Consider the following 25,652-nt stretch of genomic DNA (forward strand, 5'->3'; position numbering starts at 1 on the left):
AGTGTGGCCAGGAAGTCTGGGCACCATTGAAAGCTTGATACGGCCTGGTGGGTCCCTCCTTTGGCTGTTTAGTTTTTATAGACAAGTAGACTCAAGGTATTGCTAGAAAAATTGATATCCATTTAATTTACGCGGGCTGAAGAAAACCCCAGGGAGTTCACAGTTGCCAGTGGTCACCGTGGATGAGTGCAATCTGAGAATTCCCTTTGGCTGTCAAGTCCAGCGTAGGTGGTCACTGCATTTGAAAATCTTCAGGGTGTGCTGGGTTGTAGATTTAGGAGGACAGGTATAGGAGCAGCAGACAGAAAAGATAACCTGAGGAGTGTTACTGGTGAAAGGAACGTCTGCCTTCATCCTCTGACTTATGTGCCTTTGAAGAGCCAGCCTGCTTGTAAATCTCTCTCCATGTGGATTTACCGAAGCCTCCGTCAGCTGGAAAGTTGCTCCTTCCATTCAAGCTCTCTGCCTATGGAAGACCCTGCTAAAAATATAAATACGTTACCCAAGATGGGTGAATCATTCAGCTGTATCATGAATGTGGTTAATAGATTAACTACCTATTTACTCACTTGTGCCTTAGAGGAAACGACTGCAGGATTTTTTTTCTCCTTTAGTAATTTTTTTCTGTAAGCACCAAATGAATGCATCTAATAAAGTCAGTAAAATTCAAGGTGCATAAAATCTGTGAAAATCCCTGACTCAAGCTCTCCCAAATCATGGCTGTTAGTAATTTGGTGAATGCCTTCCTAATTTATGTAGTTTTTGTGTGTTGTGCACACACACACATACAGATGAATTTATTTTTTCAAAAGTAAAGTCACACTATCTATATAGTTTTATCGCTGGCTTTTCCCATGTTATTTATCATCCTTCTACAGTGTCTTTTGAAACCTGTTGTATAACTTTTGATCTGTGGCTCTGCAAGAATTCATTGAGCTAATCCTCTGTTGTTTGACATTTCTTCCTAATTTTTCTATTATCATAAATAACCACAATGTAAATATTTTTAATAGAATTATGGTTAAAGAATCTGCCTGCAATGTGGAGCAGCTGAGTTCAATCCCTGGATTAGGAAGATTCCTGGAGGAGGACATGGCAACCCACTCCAGTATTCTTGCCTGGAGAATCCCATGGACAGAGGAGCCTGGAAGGCTGCATTCCATGGGGTCGCAAAGAGTTGTACATGTCTGAGTGACTAAGCACAGACTCAAATATATTTGATTAAAGTAAATTATTAGACAATGGGTCCAAGTATAGATGTGCACATATTTAATCTTTTGATACATATTAACATATTACTCCAGAGAAGGCAATAGCAACCCACTCCAGTACTCTTGCCTGGAAAATCCCATGGACGGAGGGGCCTGGTGGGCTGCAGTCCATGGGGTCACACAGAGTCGGACATGACTGAAGCAACTTAGCAGCAGCAGCAACATCTTACTCTCTTTTAAAGAAGTTTTCATTTGCACTCCTCCTAGAAAGGCATGAAAGTGCTTATCTCCCACTACCTCTGTCAACACTAGGCATTACAATTCTAATTACATTTGTCAGTTTGATTTATCAAAATGTAATCTTGGGACTTCCCTGGCAGTCCAGTGGGTAAGACTCTGAGCTTCCAGTGCAAGGTTCATAGATTTGATTGCTGGTCAGGGAACTAAGATCCTACATGCCCTAAGGTATGGTCAAAAAAATTTTTTTTTATTTTTTTTGCTGTAATCTTGTTTATTAATTTATTTATACTTATTTTGGAGATTTATATGAAGGAAGTTGAATTAGTCATTCTTATCCACTCATGGCCCCTTTTCATCATTAGCCTGTGCCAGGCTATTCTCCTCCTTATCTATCTTCCTGTTTATTCCTTTTCTTCCCATTACCTGTCCCCACTTCCCTTCCCCACTTAACTATTCTAATGCGATTTAATGTGGATTTGTTGTATGCATGCGCTCTTACTGTTTTGTATGCACATATTTTAAATATTCATACATGTTGTTGTTGTTCAGTTGCTATGTCCTGTCCGACTCTTTGCAACCCGTGGACTACAGCAGGCTAGTCTTCCCTGTCCTTGACTATCTCCGGGAATTCACTATAACTCATGTCCATTGAGTCTGTGATGCCATCCAACCATCTCATCCTCTGTTGCCCCCTTCTCCTCCTGCCCTCAATCTTTCCCAGCATCAGGGTCTTTTCCAATGAGTTGACTATTCACATCAGGTGACCAAAGGATTGGAGTTTCAGCTTCAGCATTAGTCCTTCCAATGAATATTCAGGACTGATTTATTTTAGGATGGACTGGTTGGATCTCCTTGCAGTCCAAGGGACTCTCAAGAGTCTTCTCTAACACCACAGTTCAAAAGCATCAATTCTTCAGCACTCAGCTTTCTTTATAGTCCAACTCTGACAGCCATATATGACTACTGGAAAAACCATAGCTTTGACTAGACGGTCCTTTTTCAGCAAAGTAATGCCTCTGCTTTTTAATACGCTGTCTAGGTTTGTCATACATATTAACAGAAGGATATTTCATTCTTTTCCTTTTTTTCTTAAATTGTAAAGACTTTAGAAATTCTTAGAGCCATTTTAGGTTCACCACACAATTAAAAGGAAAGGAAAGAGATTTCCCATACACTCCCATTCCCAGCATAAGCGCAACCTCCTCTATCTCTATTCTTCCCCAGAGTGGTAGGGGCTTCCCCGTGGCTCAGTGGTAGAGAATCCTCCTGCAGGAGATACAGATTTGACCCCTGGGTCAGGAAGATCCCCTTCATGAGGAAATAGCAACCCACTCAAGTATTCTTGCCTGGAAAATCCCATGGAAAGAGGAGCCTGGCGGGCTACAGTCCATGGGGTTCGAAATGAGTCAGAGGCAACTGAGCACACACCCTAGACTGGCACCTTTGTTGCCATGGATGACTTTGTTTCCCTCACTGACCCCTGTTTCTAAGATGCATACATGTTTCTGTGTGTACATCCAATCCTTTGCATCTAGTTGCTGCTCTCCTGGTCGTTTTCACATCTCCGCCTATTTGAGAGAGTGAAGATGTTTTCATTTGTTTTTATTTTTCTATTATGAACTCCCTCAAGTACATATGGGTCTTCAGAACACATGGAGACCAGGCATTGCAATGTCAGGTGTTAAAGCTTCTGGTGGTACAGGGAGGAAGGCCGAGGGCAGAGACCACTTGGTAGGGGCCAGAAGCAGGTGGAAGTAAAAGGATCACGAATGGTAGTGACTCAGAGGACACCCTCCTTTTAGATTTGTCTGGCGTCTGTTGTCCGTCCTTCTTAGACTAGTAGCCTTGGCCTCACGTGTGGCTGTGATGGAGGAAGAGAGCGCAGTTTGCCCAGCATCTGGGCTTCACTGTGAGCATCACAGAGCTGTTCTCAATCAGTTTCCAAAGGGTTTTTGTTAATATTTTGTAGCAATTACAAGGAAAGAACTCTACAGTAGGCAGCCTCTGGGCAAGACTGCAGCTCCTTTATGTAACTGCTGGAGGAATCCCTGTGGGCTCTGTTATTTCTTTTCGCTCCCTTTCTAAGTGAACCATCCTTTCCCATAGTCTTTTTCATCCTTACCCTTTCTGCCTTGTGTTACATTTTAATTTGCTCCCTTTATAATTACTCTGCTTTGGGCACCAGATGAAATGAGATTTGTTCGATCCCATAGGGTGGGCCACTCATAGGATCGCATTCAGTGTCCTCTGCTTTCTCATGTACATCATCTTGCCGTATCCCCTTGAGTTAAGTACAACAAATATTATTATTCCCACTTTACAGATGAGGAGAGCAAGGGCCAGTGAAGTTGAGTTTAAGATGGGAAAATTTTTTTCATCCAACAAGAGTGTCTTACTAGAAATTTACTCACTGCCTCCTGATAAACTTTAAAACTTGGCAGGTCCTTCCTAGTCATGTGTGAGTCATGAAAGATAGTTAGCAGTGGCCACAATGTGGATAAGGACCAGGATGAAGGACTTTACCTTGTGTATGGTGTCTTGCTTATGCCTGGAGTTTAGGCTGCTTCATGTAGTTGAGAGTGAAAACTTCTTGGCAATTTGGAAATCCAAACTACACCCTCACTGATGACTTTAAAAGGGCCACTAACCTAGCATGCTTATTTTCTGGTTATGGACGGGAGACATTCCAGAATTCCATGGAATGGTGAGAATCCAAGATTCCTTCTTTTTCCTGGGGGGCAGTTTAAACTTGAAAGCTGAGGGAACAAGGATCTATGTCCACTACCTGGGGTCTTTTAAAGGCTTCCTGGAAAACAAGAAGTGGTCCCTAGGAGGTATTTTAACATTTCCTTGGGAAAGGGCTGCATTTTATTCTTTGAGTAGCACAGGTTGAATTTTTTTTTTTTTACAACTTTCTATTTCAAAATTATCAAATATGAAAAGAAGTTTGTTATTTTTAGAGTAGGGTTTCAATAGAGAGTTGCCAAAAAGAAGAGTATTTCATCCCTTTCATTTTGAAAGGAATTGCTCGGCAAGCTAACACATGTCTTGTTATTCTCGAAAGAGTCAGGGGCTTTCCAAAATAAATTGTCTTCTGCACGTGAGATAAGATGATGGCTTTCTCTTATTCATCCTCTGTTTTAATTTATCATCACAGTATACACTTCAAACGCTGGGTGAGCTGAACATGTATCACTAAGAGAAATTATGGTGAAAAGTCAGGGACTGACCTTTTATTTTTCATAATAACCCAAATGAAATAAAAGCTCCATGTAAAATAAGCCTGCAAGGAGAGATTATCTGCAGTAGCATATGTTCAGTGTTAGAAATTAGAAATCAATTGCAAAACACAGTGGGAGTATGTCATTATGAGAAATGACAACTCAAAAAAAAAAGGGGGGGAAAGAAATGACAGCTCAGCATAGTCCTGTGTTAAAATAAAAATCCCTTCTGCTGTCCTGCCTGGCTGTGGAACATGCCTTTTTTTTTTTTTTTTTTTTTTTGAGATGGGAAAAAAGAGAAAGTCCAGCATCACATTTGGCTCTAAATGTAGATAGATCCAGCATGAGCTTCCCAGGTAGTGATTCAGTAAAGAACCTAACTGCCAATGCAGGAGACGTAAGAGGGGCGGGTTCAATCCCTGGGTCCAGAAGATTGCCCTGGAGGAGGGCATGGCTGCACACTCCAGTGTTCTTGCTGTAGAGTTCCATGGACAGAGGAGCCTGGTGGGCTATAGTCCATAGGGTTGCTAAGAGTCAGACTGAAGCGGCTTAGCATGCATGCACAGTCGGTAAGTAGCAGGAGAGGCATGTACAAAGGGCTGCAGGAACCTAGAGGAAGGAGTAACTGGCTTTGTCTGGACAAGTTCAGCAAAGCGTCATAGACATAGTGACACTTTAGGACGCCTCTCAGATGTATGCAGGATTATATTCAGGGACTGTGGAAGGAGCCAGAGGCATTGCTGGCTGGGTCAGTCCTGTGTGGTGTGGGTCATCTAGACCCTTGATCATCACATGGTCTGCTTAGAGTCTCTGCTCCATAGAGCTGGTATGGTGGAGGGAGGTAACAGTAGGCGGGGTGAAAGGTTAGGTAGGTCTCAGTGTGTGACAGGGGTTAGTGCCATCCCTAAGTCCAGGGCCTCCATCCTGCTCATCTTTTGACCCCTGTCCTCACTGGCAGCATGGGGGGTAATATTAAAAATATTTAACAAGCGGTATGGCAAAGATCAGACTGGTCAGAAGGAGCAGAGACCCAAGACCCTCTCCTATGTCAGACCTTTCATCGTTGGATATGGTGTCTGCAGTGTCCCCAGGGCTGAAGACAGAGTATCAGGGAGGGTACCATTTACCAAACAGGTTGGAAGTATTTGTAATGTTTCAACTGCCAGTGCAGCTGATATAATGCACTGCCATCAGACAGTCCCTGAAACAATTGGGAAATGCTCTTTCATTTCACATCTCCTCCTCACTTCTGGGACAAGGATGATTTCATTCCTTAAAGATGTCTTGAGTTAATCACCTTCTCCTCTCCCCACTGCAAAGTTCATACTCTAAAAAGCAAAACTGATCAATTCCTCTGCCCTGATTAAAACTTTTAAGGGGATGATATCCAAGGTCCTTTACCTCTGCCTGCCTGACACTCGTGATCTGACCCCTGTTGTCTTTTTCACCTCACTCCCTGTCATGCCCTGGGGACTTAGTCCCTGGTGCGCTGGCCTACCTGTGGCAGCTGGGAAGGCCCTCCAGACTAGTCCTTCACCTTGCATGTGGTAGGTGCTTCTGTTGAACATTGATAGATTAGCATAGCATGCCTTCTTAGAAATGCAGTTGGATTTTTGTTTGTTTGTTTGGGTAACAGCTTTGAATCAACTCCATTTCCTCAGTAAGACAGAAGCCCTTAACATTGATAGACACTTCAGATAGTGACTGCAATCAGCTGTTGAGAGTAGTTGAATAAATGAATGAAAATTTTCATGTGCATTCAGGGTAGAATTTGCTCCTGGGATCTTTGCATCCACGTATTTGGTTTTAAGTAGCGTCAGTGGCTTATCTCAACACAAGCAGCGTTTTCATGCACCATTTGCAAATAAGGTGGCAAGTATAAGAGGAGTTTGTAGAGTACCAAGCAGTGTGCTCAACTGAGGTGACAAAAGAGTATGGACTCTGCCCCTATGGACCTTATGGTGAGGGAGCTCCCTAGTGAGAAAGCCAGACGACAAGTAAGTAAACTTTGTCTGGCTTTGCTTTCCACCTGCCACTCTCATCTCTTACCTGGACCAGAACAGTCAGCTCCATGCTCATCTACCTGCAGCATGCAAGTCCTTAAGCCCCCTCTTCATGACATCCAAAGAGAACTTTTAAACATCTCAAGCAGGGCTTGTGTTTATCCTATTTAAGCCCATTCTTGACTCATATCACAGTTAGGCTAAAAATCCTAATTTCTTTCCATGGTCTCTGAGATCAAGTTTGATAGGGTTTCTGCCTACCCTTCCAGCCATGAATCAGGTCACCGTGCCCTCTATTCCCCACTGTACCCTTTATTCCCCACTGTACCCTGAGATGTCCACCAGGTCCAGTCACAAGAGGAGACTCCAGTTCCTTGAACCCCCAAGCTCCTTCCCTTTTCCTTTGTTGCTGCTGCTCTCTGGCTCTCTCCATGGCTGGCCACGTCTCATTCTTCAGATCTTCCTTCTGTCAGTCCCTTGCACTCCCACTACTGTTATTCTTTTTTTTTTTTTAACTTTTAATTTTATATTAGAGTATAGTTGATCACAGAGAAGGCAATGGCACCCCACTCCAGTACTCTTGCTTGGAAAATCCCATGGACAGAGGAGCCTGGTAGGCTGCAGTCCATGGGGTCCCGAAGAGTCGGACACGACTGAGCGACTTCACTTTCACTTTCATGCATTGGAGAAGGCAATGGCAACCCACTCCAGTGTTCTTGCCTGGAGAATCCCAGGGATGGGGGAGCCTGGTAGGCTGCCATCTATGGGGTCGCACAGAGTCAGACACGACTGAAGCGACTTAGCAGCAGCAGCAGCTAAGTCTGTTGGAGAGAAAAGTTGTCTGAAATTAAAGCCTTTCTTTGCACTTTAGAACTGAGAGGACTAGGTCTTGAGATTTGCCATGTAGGCCTCCTTTCTTCTGATTCCAAAGGGACACCTAATTAAGTTACTTAGGTATAGCTCCCAAGTCACCTGTGACCAGCAAAAGCATTCTCTCTGCCAGTTCTGGTCAGAATGAATATCTCTGAAAAATAGGTTGTGCTCCATTGTAAAGAAAACATTTTGAAAATCAGGATACACTAACAGGGGCTTTCCTTGTAGCTCAGTGGGTAAAGAATCCACCTGCAGTGCAGGAGACCCCAGTTCGATCCCTGGGTCAGGAAGATCCCTTGAAGAAGAGATAGGCTAACCAGTCCAGTATACTTGGGCTTCCTGGTGGCTCAGATGGTAAAGAATCCACATGTAATGCAGGAGATCTGGGTTCGATCCCTGGGTTGGGAAGATCCCCTGGAGGAGGACATGGCAATCCATTCCAGTATTCTTGCCTGGAAAATCCCCATGGACAGAGGAACCTGGCGGGCTACAGTCTATGGGGTTGCAAAGAGTCGGATGAAACTAAGCACACAGCCCACACACTAACAGAAGGATGGATGATGTTAGCCCTACAGACAGTGTGCCAACTCTGAATATATTCAGTCATTCAGAATAGACCTCTCTTTATAGGCCTAAGATGAAGAACAAGAATGAATAGTAATAAAACAATCAAATGCTGGAAAAGGAGGAGATGGTCATACCTTAAAGGAATAACTCTGGTCTAGAAACAACATATAGTTAAAAATCTAAGGTATAAGGGAAAGGCAGGCTTCATGAGTCCTCAAGATACCAGTTTAGAGCAGATGCTATGGGGAAACCAGAGGCTGAGCTGTAAGAGTTGTGAGGGAAGACAAGGGTGGGACAGTTGGGGTTGGGGAGAGATGGAAAGGGCAGGAAGGAGCAACAGAAGTCAAGCAGTACTGGATCTTTCAAAGTCGATTCAAGGGTAAGAGTGCATCAGAATCAGTTCAGTCACTCCATCGTGTCTAAATCCTTGTGACCCCATAAACCACAGCATGCCAGGTCTCCCTGTCCATCACCAACTCCCAGAGTCCACCCAAACTCATGTCTATCAAGTCATTGATGCCATTCAACCATCCATCCTCTGTCGTTCCCTTCTCCTCCCACCCTCAATCTTTCCCAGCATCAGGGTCTTTTCAAATGAGTCAGCTCTTCGCATCAGGTGGCCAAAATATTGGAGTTTCAGCCTCAACATCAGTCCTTCCAATGAACACCCAGGACTGATCTCCTTTAGAATGGACTGGTTGGATCTCCTTGCAGTCCAAGGGACTCTCAAGAGTGCATGGCATCCCTCATAAGCGGATGCTCGACGTGTTGGAGGTTGAGTGCAATTATCTAGTTTGACACTTTGTTGTGTGGTTTCAAAGGCAAGGTGATGGAGGGCCTTCTAATTTCACTAGACAGACCATATTTGTCTAGAAAATTATGATTCCATTCCCTGTGATTCCCATTATTCAAAAGCCTCTGGTTTCCTGTTCCAGTTCTCTTTACGAAAGTTATGCCTCTGGCCAACAGGAAATGTTTTTCTTTTATTTTTTGGTGGGGGGTGGTTTTTTTCTCCTGCAGTGCACATATGTGCCTAGTGGTTTAGGACTGAAGGTTCCAACATCCTCCTTATAAATTCTAAAGCCTTTGAAAGAAAAATTGCAGTCAGTCTTTTCTACTCTGGATTCTTCCTACAGCCTGCCACGAGTCCTGTGCCGCCTGCTGGGGTCCCACAGAGAAGCACTGCCTGGCCTGCAGAGACCCCCTCCACGTGCTAAGAGAGGGTGGCTGTGAGAGCAGCTGTGGCAACCGGTTTTATAACAAGCAGGGGACCTGCAGTGGTAAGTGCCCTGCTTTGCAGGCCAAAGCGGTTTTAGCTCTTCCAGCATCCCTTGTTTCATTCAAATCATAGCACCAAAAACCATCACTTCTTCTACTGAACAAATATGAAAATGATGCTAAGTTTGGTTTCCCAATGGGGCTTCCCAGGTGGCTCGGTGGTAAAGAATCTGCCTGCCAATGCAAGAGATGCAGGTTCAGTCCCTTTCTTGGGAAGATCCCTTGGAGAAAGAAATGTCAACCCACTCCAGTATTCTTGCCTGGGAAATCCCATGGACTGAGGAGCTTGGTGGGCTACAGACCATGGAGTCACAAAGAGTCAGACGTGACTGAGCACACACGTAGCACATTAGAATTGGCGGTGTTTTAGTAGTTTGTGGAACATGTTTTTTCCCAGTGACAGAATCCCCTTGAATTTTCACCTTTGTCCCCCAACTGCTTGTCAGGTTGGATGCTCTCTGTAACCTTGTCCTACATGCATATGAGGACCACGAGGCTCGGGCCGCTTGCTTCAGACCCATAGCTGGAGGGAGAGGAGCCCAGCTTCCGTATATGCGTGGGGATCAAGGCACTCCTTGGGACTCCCAGGCCAGCCAAGGGCCACTCTGCTTTTGATGTTGGTGCCCTTGAATTGAAACTGAGGCAGGTATTGTCTATTCAACCTTCAAGACAACTTCAGACGATAAGAGTTAACCCAACTTCGTGCTCCTTGTGCAGAGCACTGTCCCATGTGCTAAACATTAACCCATTGAGAGGCAGGAACATGTTGGGACAAAAAGCATGACCTGGGACAAGTTACTTAATCTCTTCCTGTGTCAATTTCCCATTTGTTAAATGCTGACAATAGTCCTTTCTGTGGGAGACAGAATGGCTCCTCAAAGATGCCCCTGTCCTAATCAGTAGCATGTGTGAATATTCTGCCTCAGGTGGCAAAAGGGACTTTGTAGGTATGATTAAGGAGAAGACAATGGCAACCCACTCCAGTACTCTTGCCTGGAAAATCCCATGGATGGAGGAGCCTGGTGGGCTGCAGTCCATGGGGTCACTAAGAGTCAGACACAACTGAGCGACTTCACTTTCACTTTTCACTTTCATGCATTAGAGAAGGAAAGGGCAACCCATTCCCCTGTTCTTGCCTGGAGAATCCCAGGGACGGGGGAGCCTGGTGGGCTGCCATCTCTGAGGTCGCACAGAGTCGCACATGACTGAAGTGACTTTGCAGCAGCAGCAGGTATGATTAAGGTAAGGATCTTGAGGTCGGGGTGGTTACCCTGGATTATCTGAATAAGCCAGTGTAATCACAAGGGTCCTAATAGGGAGGCAGGAGGATCAGCATCAGAAAAGGAGACCAGAAACAGAAGCAGACTTTGGGAGCGATGCTGGGAAGGGACCATGAGCATGCAGGCAGCCTATAGAACCTGGAAAGAGACAAGGAATAAACAAAGAAATAGATTCTTCCACCCAGAGCTTCCAGGAGTAATGCAGTCCTGCTAATGCTTTGATTTTAGGACTTCTGATCTCTTAAGCTGTATGATAATAAATGTGTGTTGCTTTAAGCCATGTCTGTGGTCATTTGTTACAGCAGCACACATCTAACTCAGAGGCCATGCCAAGACTGAATTAATGTAGGTGAGGCATTTAACACAGTGCCTGGTACAGAATAAGTGCTTTGTGTTTAGTGTTTAATCCTCACAGCAATTTTCTGAGGTAGTTATCGTCATCCTCTGTTCTCAGATGAAGAAGCAGAGAGACTAAGAAACTTGCCTAAGGTCACAGAGCTAATGAGGGGCAGAGTTGGGATTCATGCTGAGTCTTCTGAGTTTAGACCTTAACTGCCTAATAATTGCTCTGGTGCTGCTATAACATGATCCCTCTTTATGCACCTCTGCCCATTTCCTGTTCCCTATCCTTCTCCTTTCCCTTGACCCTCTTCTCCTCCTTCTTCCTTGTCTTCCTGTGCTTGTGTACATGCATACTCAGTCATATCTGACTCTTTGTGACCCCATGGACTAGAGCCCACCAGGCTTCTCTGTCCATGGGGATTCTCCAGGCAAAAATACTGGAGTGGGTTGCCATTCCCTTCTTCAGGGGATCTTCCCGATCCAGGGATCAAACCTGCATCTCTTGCATCTCTATCAGTCTTTAGATCAGCCAGCTATCCCTGTGGCTGGTCCATAGGGTGAACACCTGATAGTGAATGAAAGGTTTGAATCAAATTTATTGTGATGGTCAATATTGAAAAGTCAGATGACATTAAAAAAAATAATTTATTTATTTTCATTGGAAGCTAATTACTTTACAATATTGTAGTGGTTTTTGCCATACATTGACATGAATCAGCCATGGATGTACATGTGTTCCCCATCCTGAATCCCTCTTCCACCTCCCTACCCATCCCGTCCCTCAGGGTCATCCCAGTGCACTGGCCCTGAGCACCCTGTCTCATGCATTTTTTTAAATAACTAAGTCCACTAAATTAAAAAAAAATGTGCAGCCCATAAAACTTTCTCAAGTTATTATGCTCATTTTGTTTACTGAGCAGGGCAACAGCACACATGAGATGATCTCTGAGACTTGACAAATGCACTTGTCTCAGAGAAGAGAGATAGCTCTTGGCAGCTGCTTGCTTAAAGCCGTGCAAGGATCCATCAGTATCTCTGGTGTGAGAAACCTCACACGATTTGGACAAGTCACAGGTGGCTTTAGTGTGGATTCAGGAGAGAACGAGGAAAGAAAAACAGGCTGCCATTACCCTGAGCATTTTAATCTTTTTCTGCCAGCATCACTTCCCTGCTCAATTAAGCCAGATGTATTCTCCTAAGGTTGGCAGATGTCAAATTTGCACTAATTCAAAGGCCTGGAGGCATCTACCCTTTTGATTCCCTGAGGAAGCTGGCTGCTGTCACTGTCGGGAGCAGTGACACAGACCTGCTACCGAGATGATGTTATCTGGATTGAGAAAGCAACTTTTGCTAGGGATGTGTGTAAGTAAAAGGAGTGATACCCAGTTAGTGTGAGCCTGAGGCAGTGAGGGGTGGGAGTCTACTTGGGCTAAGAGGTTGAGTGAAGAAAACCAGACCTCCTTGCAGACTGGAAGAATTTAAAAGAAGACTGCTGAACAGGTGGCTTCGGGAGAAAGTATACATCTGAAATGCTGTCTGTATACATTTTGAAACAAAGCAGAAAGAGAACTTCCAAACACAAGGATGGACCAGTGCTGACATTAGTCAGCCAACCATTGGCCAACTGACCATTGGTTAATTAGTGAATGCCTGCCGTGTGCTTAGCAGATACAAGACTTTGTGATGCCGTTGGCATTGACCAATGGCCCTTTTGATGGACAAAACTGGAGTTTACGCTCTTCATAAAATTGTTCGAGTTCTCCAAGTCTGTGTCAAATGCCTTCAGAAAGGATTGTATAAATATTTTCTAAAGCAACGGTGAACCGAGTCACTGATTGCTATCGGAATGTTAATTAAGACGTCTGATGGTGATAAGCTGACTTACTTTCAATTCAGATTAGTGCTATTTGAGATAAAGCCCAGCTGGTGTTGGTTTAATAATTTATAACCCAAGCAACCCATATCTGTAGAAATCTCAAGTTGAGTGCTGAGAAAAATCCAGCACAACCTGTTATAAATGGTGCTTTGCAATGGCTGGAAGAATTTACAACAACCAAGTTTGTCTGGTACATGCTTTGAGTTTTACAAATATTAGGTATAAAGGGTGGGAAATTCGAAGGACAAAACCTCCTCATTGTTTAGTCATGTAAGTACCTGTGCTGTTATGAAGGGCTTTTCTGGCTCTGGCTAACACATAAATCAAAGCAAAGTCAGAGGTTTCTGTTAAACATTTTCTCTTCCTTCCGCCTCTCTTTTTCTTCTCTTTCCTTCCTTCCTTTTATACTGATTTCCCTTCCTTACCTGGGCAACTATTTTAAATTTTTTATCCTTTCGTTTTTATGGGCTCATGTAAAATGAGTTTTGTTTTCAGTGAGTACATGTATATTTTTCTTAAATGATACCATGTTTTTTAAATTAATTTGTTTTATTTGGCAAATAATTACAATATTGTGATGGTTTTTGCCATACATCAACATGAATCAGCTACCAGTATACATGTGCCTCCCTCATTCTGAAGTCCCCTCCTACCTCCCTCCCCATCCCATCCCTCTGGGTTGTCCCAGAGCACCGGCTTTGGGTGCCCTGCTTAATGCATCCAACTTGCACTGCTCATCTATTTTACATATGGCAATGTACATGTTGACGTGCTATTCTCTATATGTATATGTATATTTTTCTTAAATGATACCATGGTATAGAGTTCATACCAGTTTACAGAGTTCATGTTGTCCTTTTTGCACTCAGCAGTATGTCTTTCAGATTCACCCAGGTTGTTATAGCATCTAGGCATTTGCTTCTCACTGCTGCGTGGTTCTTCCTGGTCTGCATTCCCACACTCCCAGGGACAGACTCCCCACATCTGTCCATCTGCATGCCATCACTAGGGAACACCAGTGAGCAACCTGCAACATATCCTTCAATGAGCCTGAGGGGGTGTGGGGAAGGTTTCATGGGATTGATGGATAACCCCAGAACAGAATTACTGGTTTCTTTTTTTAATTTTAATTTATTCTTTATGTGTTGAGTCTGCATTTTCTTTATGGGACTAAGTAGTGCCAGGTAGCTCACCAGCATCTATACGCCCAAGCATCAGGGCTGTCTCATCTCCACATTCTGGCCATGACTTGACATTATCAAACTTCAGGTTTTTTCCTGGTCAATAAGTATACAGGGGCATTATGCTTTAATTTGCTTATTTCTGATTATTAATGAGTTTATCTTCAACTCCTGTTGGACTTTTGTGTTTCCTCTTTGATAAACTGTTTTTAATGTGTCTTTCCCATGGTTTCACTGGCCTTGCTTCCTTTTCATTGTTGATTTTACGGAGTTCTTTGCACTTTGTGATACTAACTCTGTCAGTTCTTAAATATACAAACATTTTCCCATTTTGTTGCTTTTTAACCTTTAATGTGGTGCCCTTCATTGAACAAAAATATGTAATTCATCATTTTTTACTTTAACTTTTTGCTTTTGAAATTTTAAGATAAAAACCTACCCTGTTCAAGTTCACAAAGAAATTACACTACAATTAATAGAAGAAATTCTATTAATTTCAGTTTTAACTTTATGTAGGCTCATCCATCTAGAGTCCACTTCTGTGAGATGCAGTTTGATTTTTCTCCGTTTCATGATCCAGTTTCCCAGCATTCAATCTAACTTTCTCCATTGATCTTTATTGGATATTAAATTTTCCTATGCACACAGATCTGTCTCTGAGGTATTTCATAGTCTAAATTTCTATTCCTATACCACTGTCACATTGTTTGTTTTATTCCTTAATTTCTATTGTTTTGCAATATGTCTCAGTGTCTGATTGGGCAAATTATCCCTTTCTTTCCTTTTTACTTATCTCCCACCTTGATATTTATTACATTAATAACATTTCTAGAAAAACCAAGTAGCAAGTTTAATAACTGAATTCACATCAACAGGTTTTATTTTGATCCATTAGACAGTTTGGAAAAAAGCCATATTGATTAAAGGGATTAAAAGTTAAAAGTACCTTTTTCTTTGCCGCATATAATTATTTTTTAATGCAATGGCTCTAAAACTCCAAACATCAGATGCAAAATCCAATGGTAAGACTCTCAAGACATGGATTTGTGTCTTACATCTTTAAAAAGCAGACATAATGGCTCAGCTGGTAGAGAATCCACCTGCAAGTGGGAGACCTGGGTTCAATCCTTGGGTTGGGAAGATGCCCTAGAGAAGGGAAAGGCTACCCATTCCAGTATTCTGGCCTAGAGAATTCCAAGGACTGTATAGTCCATGGGGTCGCTGTGTCGGACAAAACGGAGTGACTTTTGATTTCATTTTTCACGTCTTGTAGTGCTAACAGTAAAATACATCAGCCTTAATCTTATGAAAGCAGCACATTCTTAGGAGTAGCTAGTATATAAAAAGTATCAGCATCAGTGGTTTGAACGTAAAAACTTATTTTTTAAGTCAAAGTATGCAACAGATGGCTTCCCAGGTGGTACTAGTGGTAAAGAACCTACCTGCCAATGCAGGAGACATAGGAGATCACTAGTTTGATCTCTGGGTTGGGAAGATCCTTTGGAAGAGGGCATGGTTACCCACTCCAGTAGTCCTGCCTGGAGAATCCCATGGACAGGGAGTCTGGTGGGATATAGTCCGTAGGGTCGCAAAGAGTCAGACACTACTGAAGTGACTTAGCACACACGCACACATACAAAAATAAAACCTACAGAAAACAAATTTTCCCATCACAATCTGTTGCTTTACTAAGTAGTATTTTGAAAACACATTCCTTCAGTCATTATAAAATTCTTAAAATATAAAAGAAAGGAAATCTATAAGAAAGTCTAGTAGACCAGATGATGTTGGCAGGACTTTTATATCCGTGGTTATGTTTTTAGTATATCCCATGCCATCCACTTCCACTCATGCCACCTTGCCCATAGTAACTGCTACTGCCTCCACCACCCAGGCCAGAACAACTCAAGCCATCAGGAGTACCGTATCCTCCACTGTAATTGTTCCCCATTCCCATCCTTACAGCTGATCTGTGGGCTCTTTGATTATCCATTCCATCTCTGCCGTAACCTCCCATTCCTGAGCCGCCTTCCATGAATTTGATTCAAGAAGAGTTCAATGTATTGATGTTGTGTGTTATTCTTCTCTTTGGACATGGTAGCTACTGCATCTTCATATGTCACAAACTCTACATCTTCTCCTGTTGCCCTGCCATCAGTTCCAGTATCAGTATGCATTTGGATTGAATTTAGTGGTGAGAAGAAATTAGCAATGTCATCTCCAGTTGCCTGAAAAGGTGGTCCTCTCATATGTACAAAATGACTACCATGAAAACCTGAACTTGTATCACCAACTCCCCCATAGCCATGTCCTCCCATACCTCTTCCATCGCTCATGCTGTCATCAAAGGCATCATTTCCGTAGCCATAAACACTGTGGCCACCATAGTCATCAAAACCTCCATAATCACCATCATACCCATCATCTTCTCATCGAATTCTGTCATACATGCTTGCATGCCCAGCTCCATAATAATTTCCTCTTCCTCCTATTGGTCTATCGTGTGGTCCTGGTTGTTGGCCCAGCAAACTTCTTGGTGGATCATAAAATCCTTTGATTTCCTTGCTGCTACTTCTGAGGTTCTCAATAGCCCTGGGCCTCATTCTTTCCTTGTGTTTCCCAAGTGCATTTTCTGCTATTTTCTTTGAAGCAAAGGCACGAAGGCCTCCCCTGTGCTTCTCCCGTGGTAGTCCATCATCAGAGTTATTCCATTTGGCACGATTTCCAACCCCTGAAAGAACTATTTCCTCTTTGCCGCAATCAGATGGCAGTCCACGAAGTTGTACTGTCCATCACTAGTATCGTTTGGGCCATTATGGTTCACAAGCCAATCCATCTCAATACTGTTTGGTTTAAATGCCCCTTGTACTTCAAATGCCCTGTTGGGTAACAGTAGCGCTGACCCCAGTGCCCATGGAATCTGGTTGTGAGGAGGGAGAGGTTGTCCACCTCGTGTACTGCTCCCACAATGGTTCTTCCAGCTATCTCCAGCAGTGGCAACCACACCCTTTTCACTTTTGTTAAGTATTCATGAACTTTCAGTTCAGTTCAGTCGCTCAGTCGTGTCTAACTCTTTGTGACCCCATGAATCACAGCATGCCAGGCCTTTCTGTCCATCACCAACTCCAGGAGTTCACTCAAACTCATGTCCATCGAGTCGGTGATGCCATCCAACCATCTCATCCTCTGTCATCCCCTTCTCCTCCTGCCCCCAATCCCTCCCAGCATCAGAGTCTTTTCCAATGAGTCAACTCTTTGCATCAGGTGGCCAAAGTACTGGAGCTTCAGCATCAGTCCTTCCAAAGAACACCCAGGACTGATCTCCTTTAGAATGGACTGGTTGGATCTCCTTGCAGTCCAAGGGACTCTCAAGAGTCTTCTCCAACACCACAGTTCAAAAGCATCAATTCTTCAGTGCTCAGCTTTCTTCACTGTCCAACTCTCACATCCACACACGACTACTGGAAAAACCATAGCCTTGACTAGATGGACCTTTGTTGGCAAAGTAATATCTCTGCTTTTCAATATACTGTCTAGGTTGGTCATAACTTTCCTTCCAAGGAGTAAGCGTCTTTTAATTTCATGGCTGCAGTCACCATCTGTAGTGATTTTGGAGCCGCAAAATATAAAGTCAGCCCCTGTTTCCACTGTTTCCCCATCTATTTCTCATGAAGTGATGGGACCGGATGCCATGATCTTCGTTTTCTGAATGTTGAGCTTTAAGCCAACTTTTTCACTCTCCACTGTCACTTTCATCAAGAGGCTTTTTAGTTCCTCTTCACTTTCTGCCATAAGAGTGGTGTCATCTGCATATCTGAGGTTATTGATATTTCTCCCGGCAATCTTGATTCCAGCTTGTGTTTCTTTCAGCCCAGCGTTTCTCATGATGTACTCTGCATAAAAGTTAAATAAGAAGGGTGACAAAATACAGCCTTGACGTGCTCCTTTTCCTATTTAGAACCAGTCTGTTGTTCCATGTCCAGTTCTAACTGTTGCTTCTTGACCTGTATACAGGTTTCTCAAGAGGCAGGTCAGGTGGTCTGGTATTCCCATCTCTTTCAGAATTTTCCACAGTTTATAGTGATCCACACAGCCAAAGGCTTTGGCATAGTCAATAAAGCAGAAATAGATGTTTTTCTGGAACTGTCTTGCTTTTTCCATGATCCAGCGGATGTTGGCAATTTGATCTCTGGTTCCTCTGCCTTTTCTAAAACCAGCTTGAACATCAGGAAGTTCACGGTTCACATATTGCTGAAGCCTGGCTTGGAGAATTTTGAGCATTACTTTACTAGTGTGTGAGATGAGTGCAATTGTGTGGTCGTTTGAGCATTCTTTAGCATTGCCTTTCTTTGGGATTGGAATGAAAACTGACCTTTTCCAGGCCTGTGGCCACTGCTGAGTTTTCCAAATTTGCTGGCATATTGAGTGCAGCACTTTCACAGCATCATCTTTCAGGACTTGAAATAGCTCAACTGGAATTCCTTCACCTCCACTACCTTTGTTCGTAGTGATGCTTCCCAAGGCCCAATTGACCTCACATTCTAGGAAGTCTGGCTCTAGGTGAGTGATCATACCATTATGATTATCTGGGTCATGAAGATCTTTTTTGTATAGTTCTTTTGTGTATTCTTACTACCTCTTCTTAATATCTTCTGCTTCTGTTAGGTCCATAGCATTTCTGTCCTTTATTGAGCCTATCTTTGCATGAAATGTTCCCTTGGTATCTCTAATTTTCTTGAAGAGATCTCTAGTGTTTCCCATTTTATTGTTTTCCTCTCTTTCTTTGCATTGATCACTGAGGAAGGCATTCTTATCTCTCCTTGCTATTCTTTGGAACTCTGCATTCAAATGGGTATATCTTTCCTTTTATCCTTTATTTGACAACATCAATTGCCATATTTTTCCTCAAGTTCTTTAAATGTTTTTCAGGAAGTTAGGATGGTGTAGGTAGATTAAGAGAACAAACAGAATAAATCTCTCAGTAGTTCTCTCTTCCTGAATCATCGGTTCTCTGATAGTGAGAAGAAGTGTGTTTGGCTTGTTTTTAAAGAATTTAGCCATGAGTGTGTTTGAGTCATAGACTTACCTGCTACTGCATTTACCCTCCACTTTGTTTTCTGTTCAGCAAAGGAGTTTGTTCTGTTCAAGGCTAATCTCTCCATCTGTACTTTTTAATATATCTCCCTTCTTTCTCCTAGATATGCTTTCAGCAATTATTAAAACTCTTCTCTTTTTAAAAACCTCTCCTGGCGTCCGTATTTGCCTTGGGTTTTTACAGTGCTGGAGAAACAATACATCTTCTTACGCATGTTTGCGTGCTAAGTCGCTTCAGTCATGTCCAATTCTGTTATGTCCGTGGACTGTAGCCCTCCAGGCAAGAATACTAGAGTGGCTTGCGGTACCCTTCTCCAGGGGATCTTTCCCACCCAGGGATCGAACCTGTGTGTCTTAAGTCTTCTGCATTGGCAGGTGGATTTACCACTAGTGCCACCTGCTGCTGGTGCTGCTAAGTTTTCAGTCGTGTCCGACTCTGTGCAACCCCATGGACAGCAGCCCACCGAGCTCCTCTGTCCACAGGATTCTCTAGGTAAGAATACTGCAGTGGGTTGCCATTTCCTTCTCCAAGTGCCGCCTGGGAAATCCCTTTACTGAATAAATCAACTTGTTTCTGATTTCAACAACCACACCTGTATGTGATGACCCCAGGGCCCTCCCCTGAGTCTCAGAAGTGTCAGTCAGGCTGTTTACTGGACTGCACGTGTCCCAGATGAACCCCCACACCTACTCTTTTTTTTTGTTCCTCGAGTAGCATCACTCATTCCCTGTACTAGGCCCATGGCAGCCATCTGAGACACTTCCACCTACACAGCTCTTAAATCTATCACCTCATTCAGACTTGACGCAGCTCCCAGTCATCTTGTTTCCCAAGCATTTCCACAATTTACCAACTGGGTCCCTTAGTCTCCTCCTCATCCCTCCAAACTGCCTCCCAGCTGAAGCCAAAGTGATCCTGCTTAAACACAAACATAGCCATATTTTTACTATGCTAAAAATTGTAGTGAGTGTGACAGTGTTAGTCACTCAGTCTTGTCTGCCTTTTTGTGACCCCATGGATAGTAGCCTGCCAGGCTTCTCTGTCCATGAGATTCTCTAGGCAAGAATACTAGAGTGGGTTGTCCTCCTCCAGGGGCTCTTCCCAACCCAGTCGAACCTAATCTGCATTGCAGGCAGATTCTTACCTTCTGAGCCACCAGGGAAACCCAAAAATTGTGTAGAGAGAAGCTCCTGAAAGCTTTCCTAAGATGAGTATCTAGACTATGGAGTCTGGTAGACAGGTTTCTGTAATCTGGCCCTTCCCACTTTTCTGGCCAAAAAAAACAGAACTGCTGTTTCCAAGCCTTTCCCTGAGCAAACTCCAGGAGATGGTGAAGGACAGGAAAGCCTGGTGTCCTGCAGTTCATGGCTTTCCCAGGTTCTAGGCCTATACTTGCTTCGCTGCTTCAGCTGAGAGTATATTCCCATCATCCTGGCGTGCTTTGACTTGATATCTAAGACAGTGCTCAAGCGTCATTTCTTCCATGAATCCTTTCCTCACCTTTCATACTTCTTACCCCACACACATTTTGTTGAAATTTTTATGATGCTTATGCAGACTAATCTGAGCAATACATTTAGTATTCCTAATATTGCATATGTTTATTTCCCTCTGGTAGTCTTAACAAGTTCCTTAAAGCTGAGACCAAATTGATTTGGATTTTGTGTCTCTACTACCTGGCACAGTACTTGACACAGAGTTTAAGAAATGTGTTCAGGGCTCACTGAATGAATAAGTGAACGAGTAGATTTTAGAAGATTGTATGAAACTCAGCAATTTGAACTGAAGTTTTATAGCATGGCCTTGCTTAGTAGAACTCTGAATTCTCTCTCCAACTAGGGTTGTCGGATGAAATATAGGATGAACTATTTTGGACAAACTTAAACTAAAAACTTATTTTTTATTTATCTTGAAATTCAAATTTAACTGAGCATCTGGTATTTTATTTGTTAAATCTGGGAACCCTACTGCCAAAGCCGTTTTGACTTTAAATCCCATATTAAATTGGACACGCTGGTAGGTGAGCCTCAGAATATTTGTTATGCTTAGTTCAGTGAATACTTATTGAGTTCTCCTTCAACTGTGAATACAGAACATTTTGAATCAAGGAAACAGACCTCAGCTGAGCAGCCAGAAATGTGATTACTATGTTGATGCCAACTGTGGATGTTGAAAGAACAGACTTCCTTTGCTCCCTTTGTTCATTATTGATTTTCTCTGATGGGTTTTCTTTCCCTTTAGCTTGTGATCAATCCTGTAAGAGTTGTGGCCCTAGTAGTCCCAGATGTCTTACCTGTGTGGAGAAGACCGTGTTGCATGATGGGAAATGCATTTCTGAATGCCCTGGTGGGTACTATGCTGATGCCACTGGGAGATGCAAAGGTAAGTTACATGGGTAACTGTTACCATCATCCTTGTCATCACCAAAAAAGTAATTAACACATGTTTCATTACACTCAGTGCTGTATGTTGCTCACTTGGAAGTTTGTGTGCATGGTAAGTAAATGGCAAATTAAAAGGAAAATATATCTGTTATGAGGGTGGGAAATATGGGTGGATGCTGGGGGAGTAATGTGATTAAATAAGGGGCTTACACATACCAATCATCATTAAAGATCATGGGATCATTTTGAAATGCCAAGAAAACCTCTAAAGTCTTCACACAGTCCTTGTGTGTACTTGTGTACTTGTTAACCATTACTCACTCAGGCTGTAGGTAGGAGAGCATCATTCTTTAGATGGCATTTGTAAACACATATGTTGGCAACTATAGCACACCAGGAAAATAAAAAAGCAAACCAAGTTTGATAGCTTGTAAAGCTAAAGTGTGTATCTATCGAAAATTTGGTTTTATGTGCTCTTTATATAGTATCTTTTTTCAGACTTATACATCTTAAACTAGGAAACATTCCCGTTTGAGATGGGAATTTACTGCTGCCTCAGACACCCTGATGGCCCTTCTTCTCTGAAACAAGCATGTGTATTCTTACTTCCACTTCTAGCGTCTGTTTGGGCAGGATATTTAGACCCATCCTACCACCTTGAATCATCAGCCTCCTGTTTGTTTGTCAGCCTCTTTACTCATCCACTCTTTATCTCTTGTCCTCAGTATTCTGTCCCCAGCGATCTCCTCCTGTCTCCACACTCCCCTCTCCCAGCTCCTGACCATGGTCCTCCAGAACCTTCTTCCATGGTTCACTCCTGTTAATTAGAACAGCGTGGTGCCATCTGCCTCTTGGAGTCAGAGTGTCCCGTTGTTACTAGCCAGGACCAAAGCAGGAGAGAGGCATGCCTGACTGCCATATGGAGTGGTCAAATCCTTTAACATAATTTTTACTTAGACTCCTAGAATGTCCAACTGTAAGTGTGTTAAAAGACCATTGAACCCAATGTCTCAGCATGCATATGTCAAGGAAACTAGGCCTGGAGAGACCCAGTCTTGGCTAAGGGCATAAGCTAGGGGCAGGCCCTTCAAAAATGCCAGGGGTCCCAACACCCAGATCCATGAACTTTCTCCTCTTCCCTATTCACCTGGGGAGTCTTAGGTTCAGATAGACCTCGGGCTAAATTCCAGCTCTGCTACTAACTAGCTTTGTGATCTTTAGTAAATTTTTTAACTTTCCATGACCTTGGTTTTCTCATCTGTAAAATGAGGTTAATACTTCCTACTGCATTAACATTGCTATGAAGATTAAAAGTGGCAATATATATAAAACACAATACAAACACTAAATAAAGGATTTGTGTTGAGTTACTCAGTCATGGCCAACTCTTTGTGACCCGGTCTACTGTAGCCCACCAGGCTCCTCTGTCCATGGAGTTTTTCAGGCAAGAATCCTGGAATGGGTTGCCACTTCCTCCTCCAGGGGATCTTCCCAACCCAGGGATTGAACCCAGGTCTCTTGCATCTCTTGGACTGCATCCCCTTAACCCCTGCACAACCTGGGAAGCCCAAATAAAGGGTAGCTAATAAATAATAGAACGTGGATGAAAGATGGGCAGAGTTGCAGCGTGAGTGGTACTGGTAACATAACCACCTCCAAACACATATGCCCCTTGATTTGGTGCAACACGTGAGGGGGATTGAGGATAGAAAAGCGGGCATCTTCGCGCATGAGGAGGCCGGCCAAGAAGTGGACTCTCTAGTTACCCTGGTCCCATTGTATTCCTTTCTCCCTCAGTTTGTCACAACTCATGTGCCAGCTGCTCAGGACCCACGGCCGCTCACTGCACCGCCTGCATCCACCCCCAGGCCCTGCGCCAAGGCCACTGTCTGCCCAACTGTGGAGAGGCCTTCTACCCTGACCATGGTGTCTGCAAAGGTATTGTTGGTGTCATCATCATTTATTTATTTGCTCTGCTGGGACTCGTTGCAGCATTCAGGCTTGCGGGCTCAGTAGTTGTGGCATAGGGACTTAGTTGCCCCAGGGCGTGTGCAATTTAAGTTCCAGGACCAGGGATTTAACTCCCATCCTCTGCATTGGAAAGTGGATTCTTAACCCCTGGATTACCAGAGAAGTCCCTTATCATCACTCCTGATAAACTTTCCCATCACAAGGACATAGAGATAAGTTACTTTGTGGGGCAGCTCTTCTTCTAGTGTATCCCATGTGGTTATGCCTGTATTATTAGCTTTTTTTTTTTTCATTATCAAAGGGAGAATCTGAAAAATCACATTTGAATATTTGTCATAACACTCAATGGGCCACCGTCTTTCTGGTCATCCTTGAGGGGTGTGTTATTCCCTTTCCTGTGCCTTAAAATGAACCCAGTTCTTCTTTCCTCTCTTTTGAATCCTCTGAGCATTATTACTAATGTTTTTCTTAGTCTTCATTTTGTTTTTCCCTGAAGAACTTCTTTTTGTTAATGATGCTGCTGAGCAAACTGAGTTACCAGCAATGCCTCTGGGCTGAGTAAAACGGAAAATCTTCCATAGCTATTTGCCGGAAAGGCTCTCGGCTCATAGGGAGGGCAATCTCCTTTGAGCGTTTTGAAACTGGAACGTTGGGAGCAAACATTTTAATTAAGCGAAGTTAATTTATGTTTATTTATACATAGGGCACCTTGGAAAAGTTGTGAAGGATAGTTACAAGGGAAAAAAAAAATATTTAAAACAGGGCAGCTGCTATAAATATCCCGAAAAAGACAATTTAGAGAATCTTTGAAAAGATGGGAGCAACCATTATATCAGAGTGTGGGCAGGAGAGATTTTGAGTACTCTGGCTCTGATTCTCGCCAGCAGCCAAGGAAAACCAGAAACTATGATGGATTGTCAAGTGTTTGTTGCTGCTGTAAAGGGCCTCTTCCTTGTCTAGAAAAGCAGCCTTTCCTCATATAAATTCTAACAGAATTTTGTTAGAATTTCTGGACCCCTCTGTAGTGGGTGATGGATGCTGTAATGGACAGTAACACAACTACCAGTTTTGCACATAATAGAGTAACAGCCTTTATAGGAATGCTTCTTAAAATCTTCCATGAAAAACTGAGATTATATCATCCTCCTCTGTATGTGACTCTCTGGAGAACCAAGCCAATATTGTCCAGTTTGCTTTTTTCTTCCCTCCGTGATCTAGCCTGGCAGCTCTTCTAGGACCCGAGAGACATGGCTAGTTAGCATCACCCTCATTTGGCCTCTCACAGATATTGTTACTATCCCCCTGGGCTTTATGGAGAATGCTGGAAAAACAGTTATCTGCAAGGTTGTATCTGGTGAACTTTTCTGAGTGAATCGGACTTCCTTAGGGACTCCCCTCGGTTGCAATGCTTATCTGATCCTCGGGCTGACTCCTGCATTCTGTTCCCCTTGGCAGCCTGTCATACCTCTTGCTTGACCTGTGTGGGTCCAGCACACTCCCACTGCACCCAGTGCAGGAAGCCAGAGGACGGACTGCAGTTTGAGCCACTGTCAGGCGCAAACATCACCTCAGGCGAGTGTCTGTCCCGGTGCAGAGCCCAGTTTTACTTGGAGATCACTGGACTGTGTGAAGGTGAGTAAGCCTGATTGAAGGAAATGTTTAGGTAGCTTCCAGACTTACCTCTTGAGGGATCCTGTGAGGCGGGACCCAAGCCAGAAGTGCTTTGTTTTCCCACCACAATAGTTTCTGAGTGTTTCTGGATGGAAGACTGACATGTGAGAGAATGGTCCCACTGACATCCCCCTTCCTTTGGTGAATAACAGGTGATCTTAAAGAGTTAGTTCCTTTTACTCCACTGTCCTCAGAGTCACACTCTCAGAAATTCCAGGTGGGGATTCATTCAGAGACAGTATGAGGAGCTGAGACAGACATGGAGCTCATTGTAAAATTCTATTTATTTGTTTTAATTTGCTACTCTGAATATAAGTTGATCTCTTCAGGACAAAATCTGGACTTCTGTCAAAATTTAGAAGTGATTCCTGCCCTTGCTTTGGTGTATTGCCCACAGAGAATTGATGCCATTCTGAATGGTGCGACTCAGAGCTGGGTCATCTATAAGTGGCTGAAGAT

The 25,652-nt window shown here is 43.3% G+C and overlaps 1 protein-coding gene and 1 pseudogene across 4 annotated transcripts in view; one reads left to right on the plus strand and one right to left on the minus strand.

Annotated features, from left to right (window-relative positions):
- The window catches only part of FRAS1 (Fraser extracellular matrix complex subunit 1), a 535,024-nt gene that overhangs the window by 255,988 nt on the left and 253,384 nt on the right, over positions 1–25,652 (plus strand). For all 4 annotated transcript variants that reach the window (XM_027544846.1, XM_027544845.1, XM_027544843.1 and 1 more), the window contains exons 15-18: positions 9,252–9,395; positions 21,409–21,549; positions 23,349–23,489; positions 24,978–25,154. In XM_027544846.1, the coding sequence (XP_027400647.1) occupies positions 9,252–9,395; positions 21,409–21,549; positions 23,349–23,489; positions 24,978–25,154 (603 nt within the window). The remainder of the gene's footprint in view (positions 1–9,251; positions 9,396–21,408; positions 21,550–23,348; positions 23,490–24,977; positions 25,155–25,652) is intronic.
- Positions 15,843–17,131, minus strand: LOC113894429 (annotated as a pseudogene).

This window comes from Bos indicus x Bos taurus, chromosome 6 (genome assembly GCF_003369695.1).
Source record: "Bos indicus x Bos taurus breed Angus x Brahman F1 hybrid chromosome 6, Bos_hybrid_MaternalHap_v2.0, whole genome shotgun sequence".
In the NCBI taxonomy this organism is placed as follows: domain Eukaryota; kingdom Metazoa; phylum Chordata; class Mammalia; order Artiodactyla; family Bovidae; genus Bos; species Bos indicus x Bos taurus.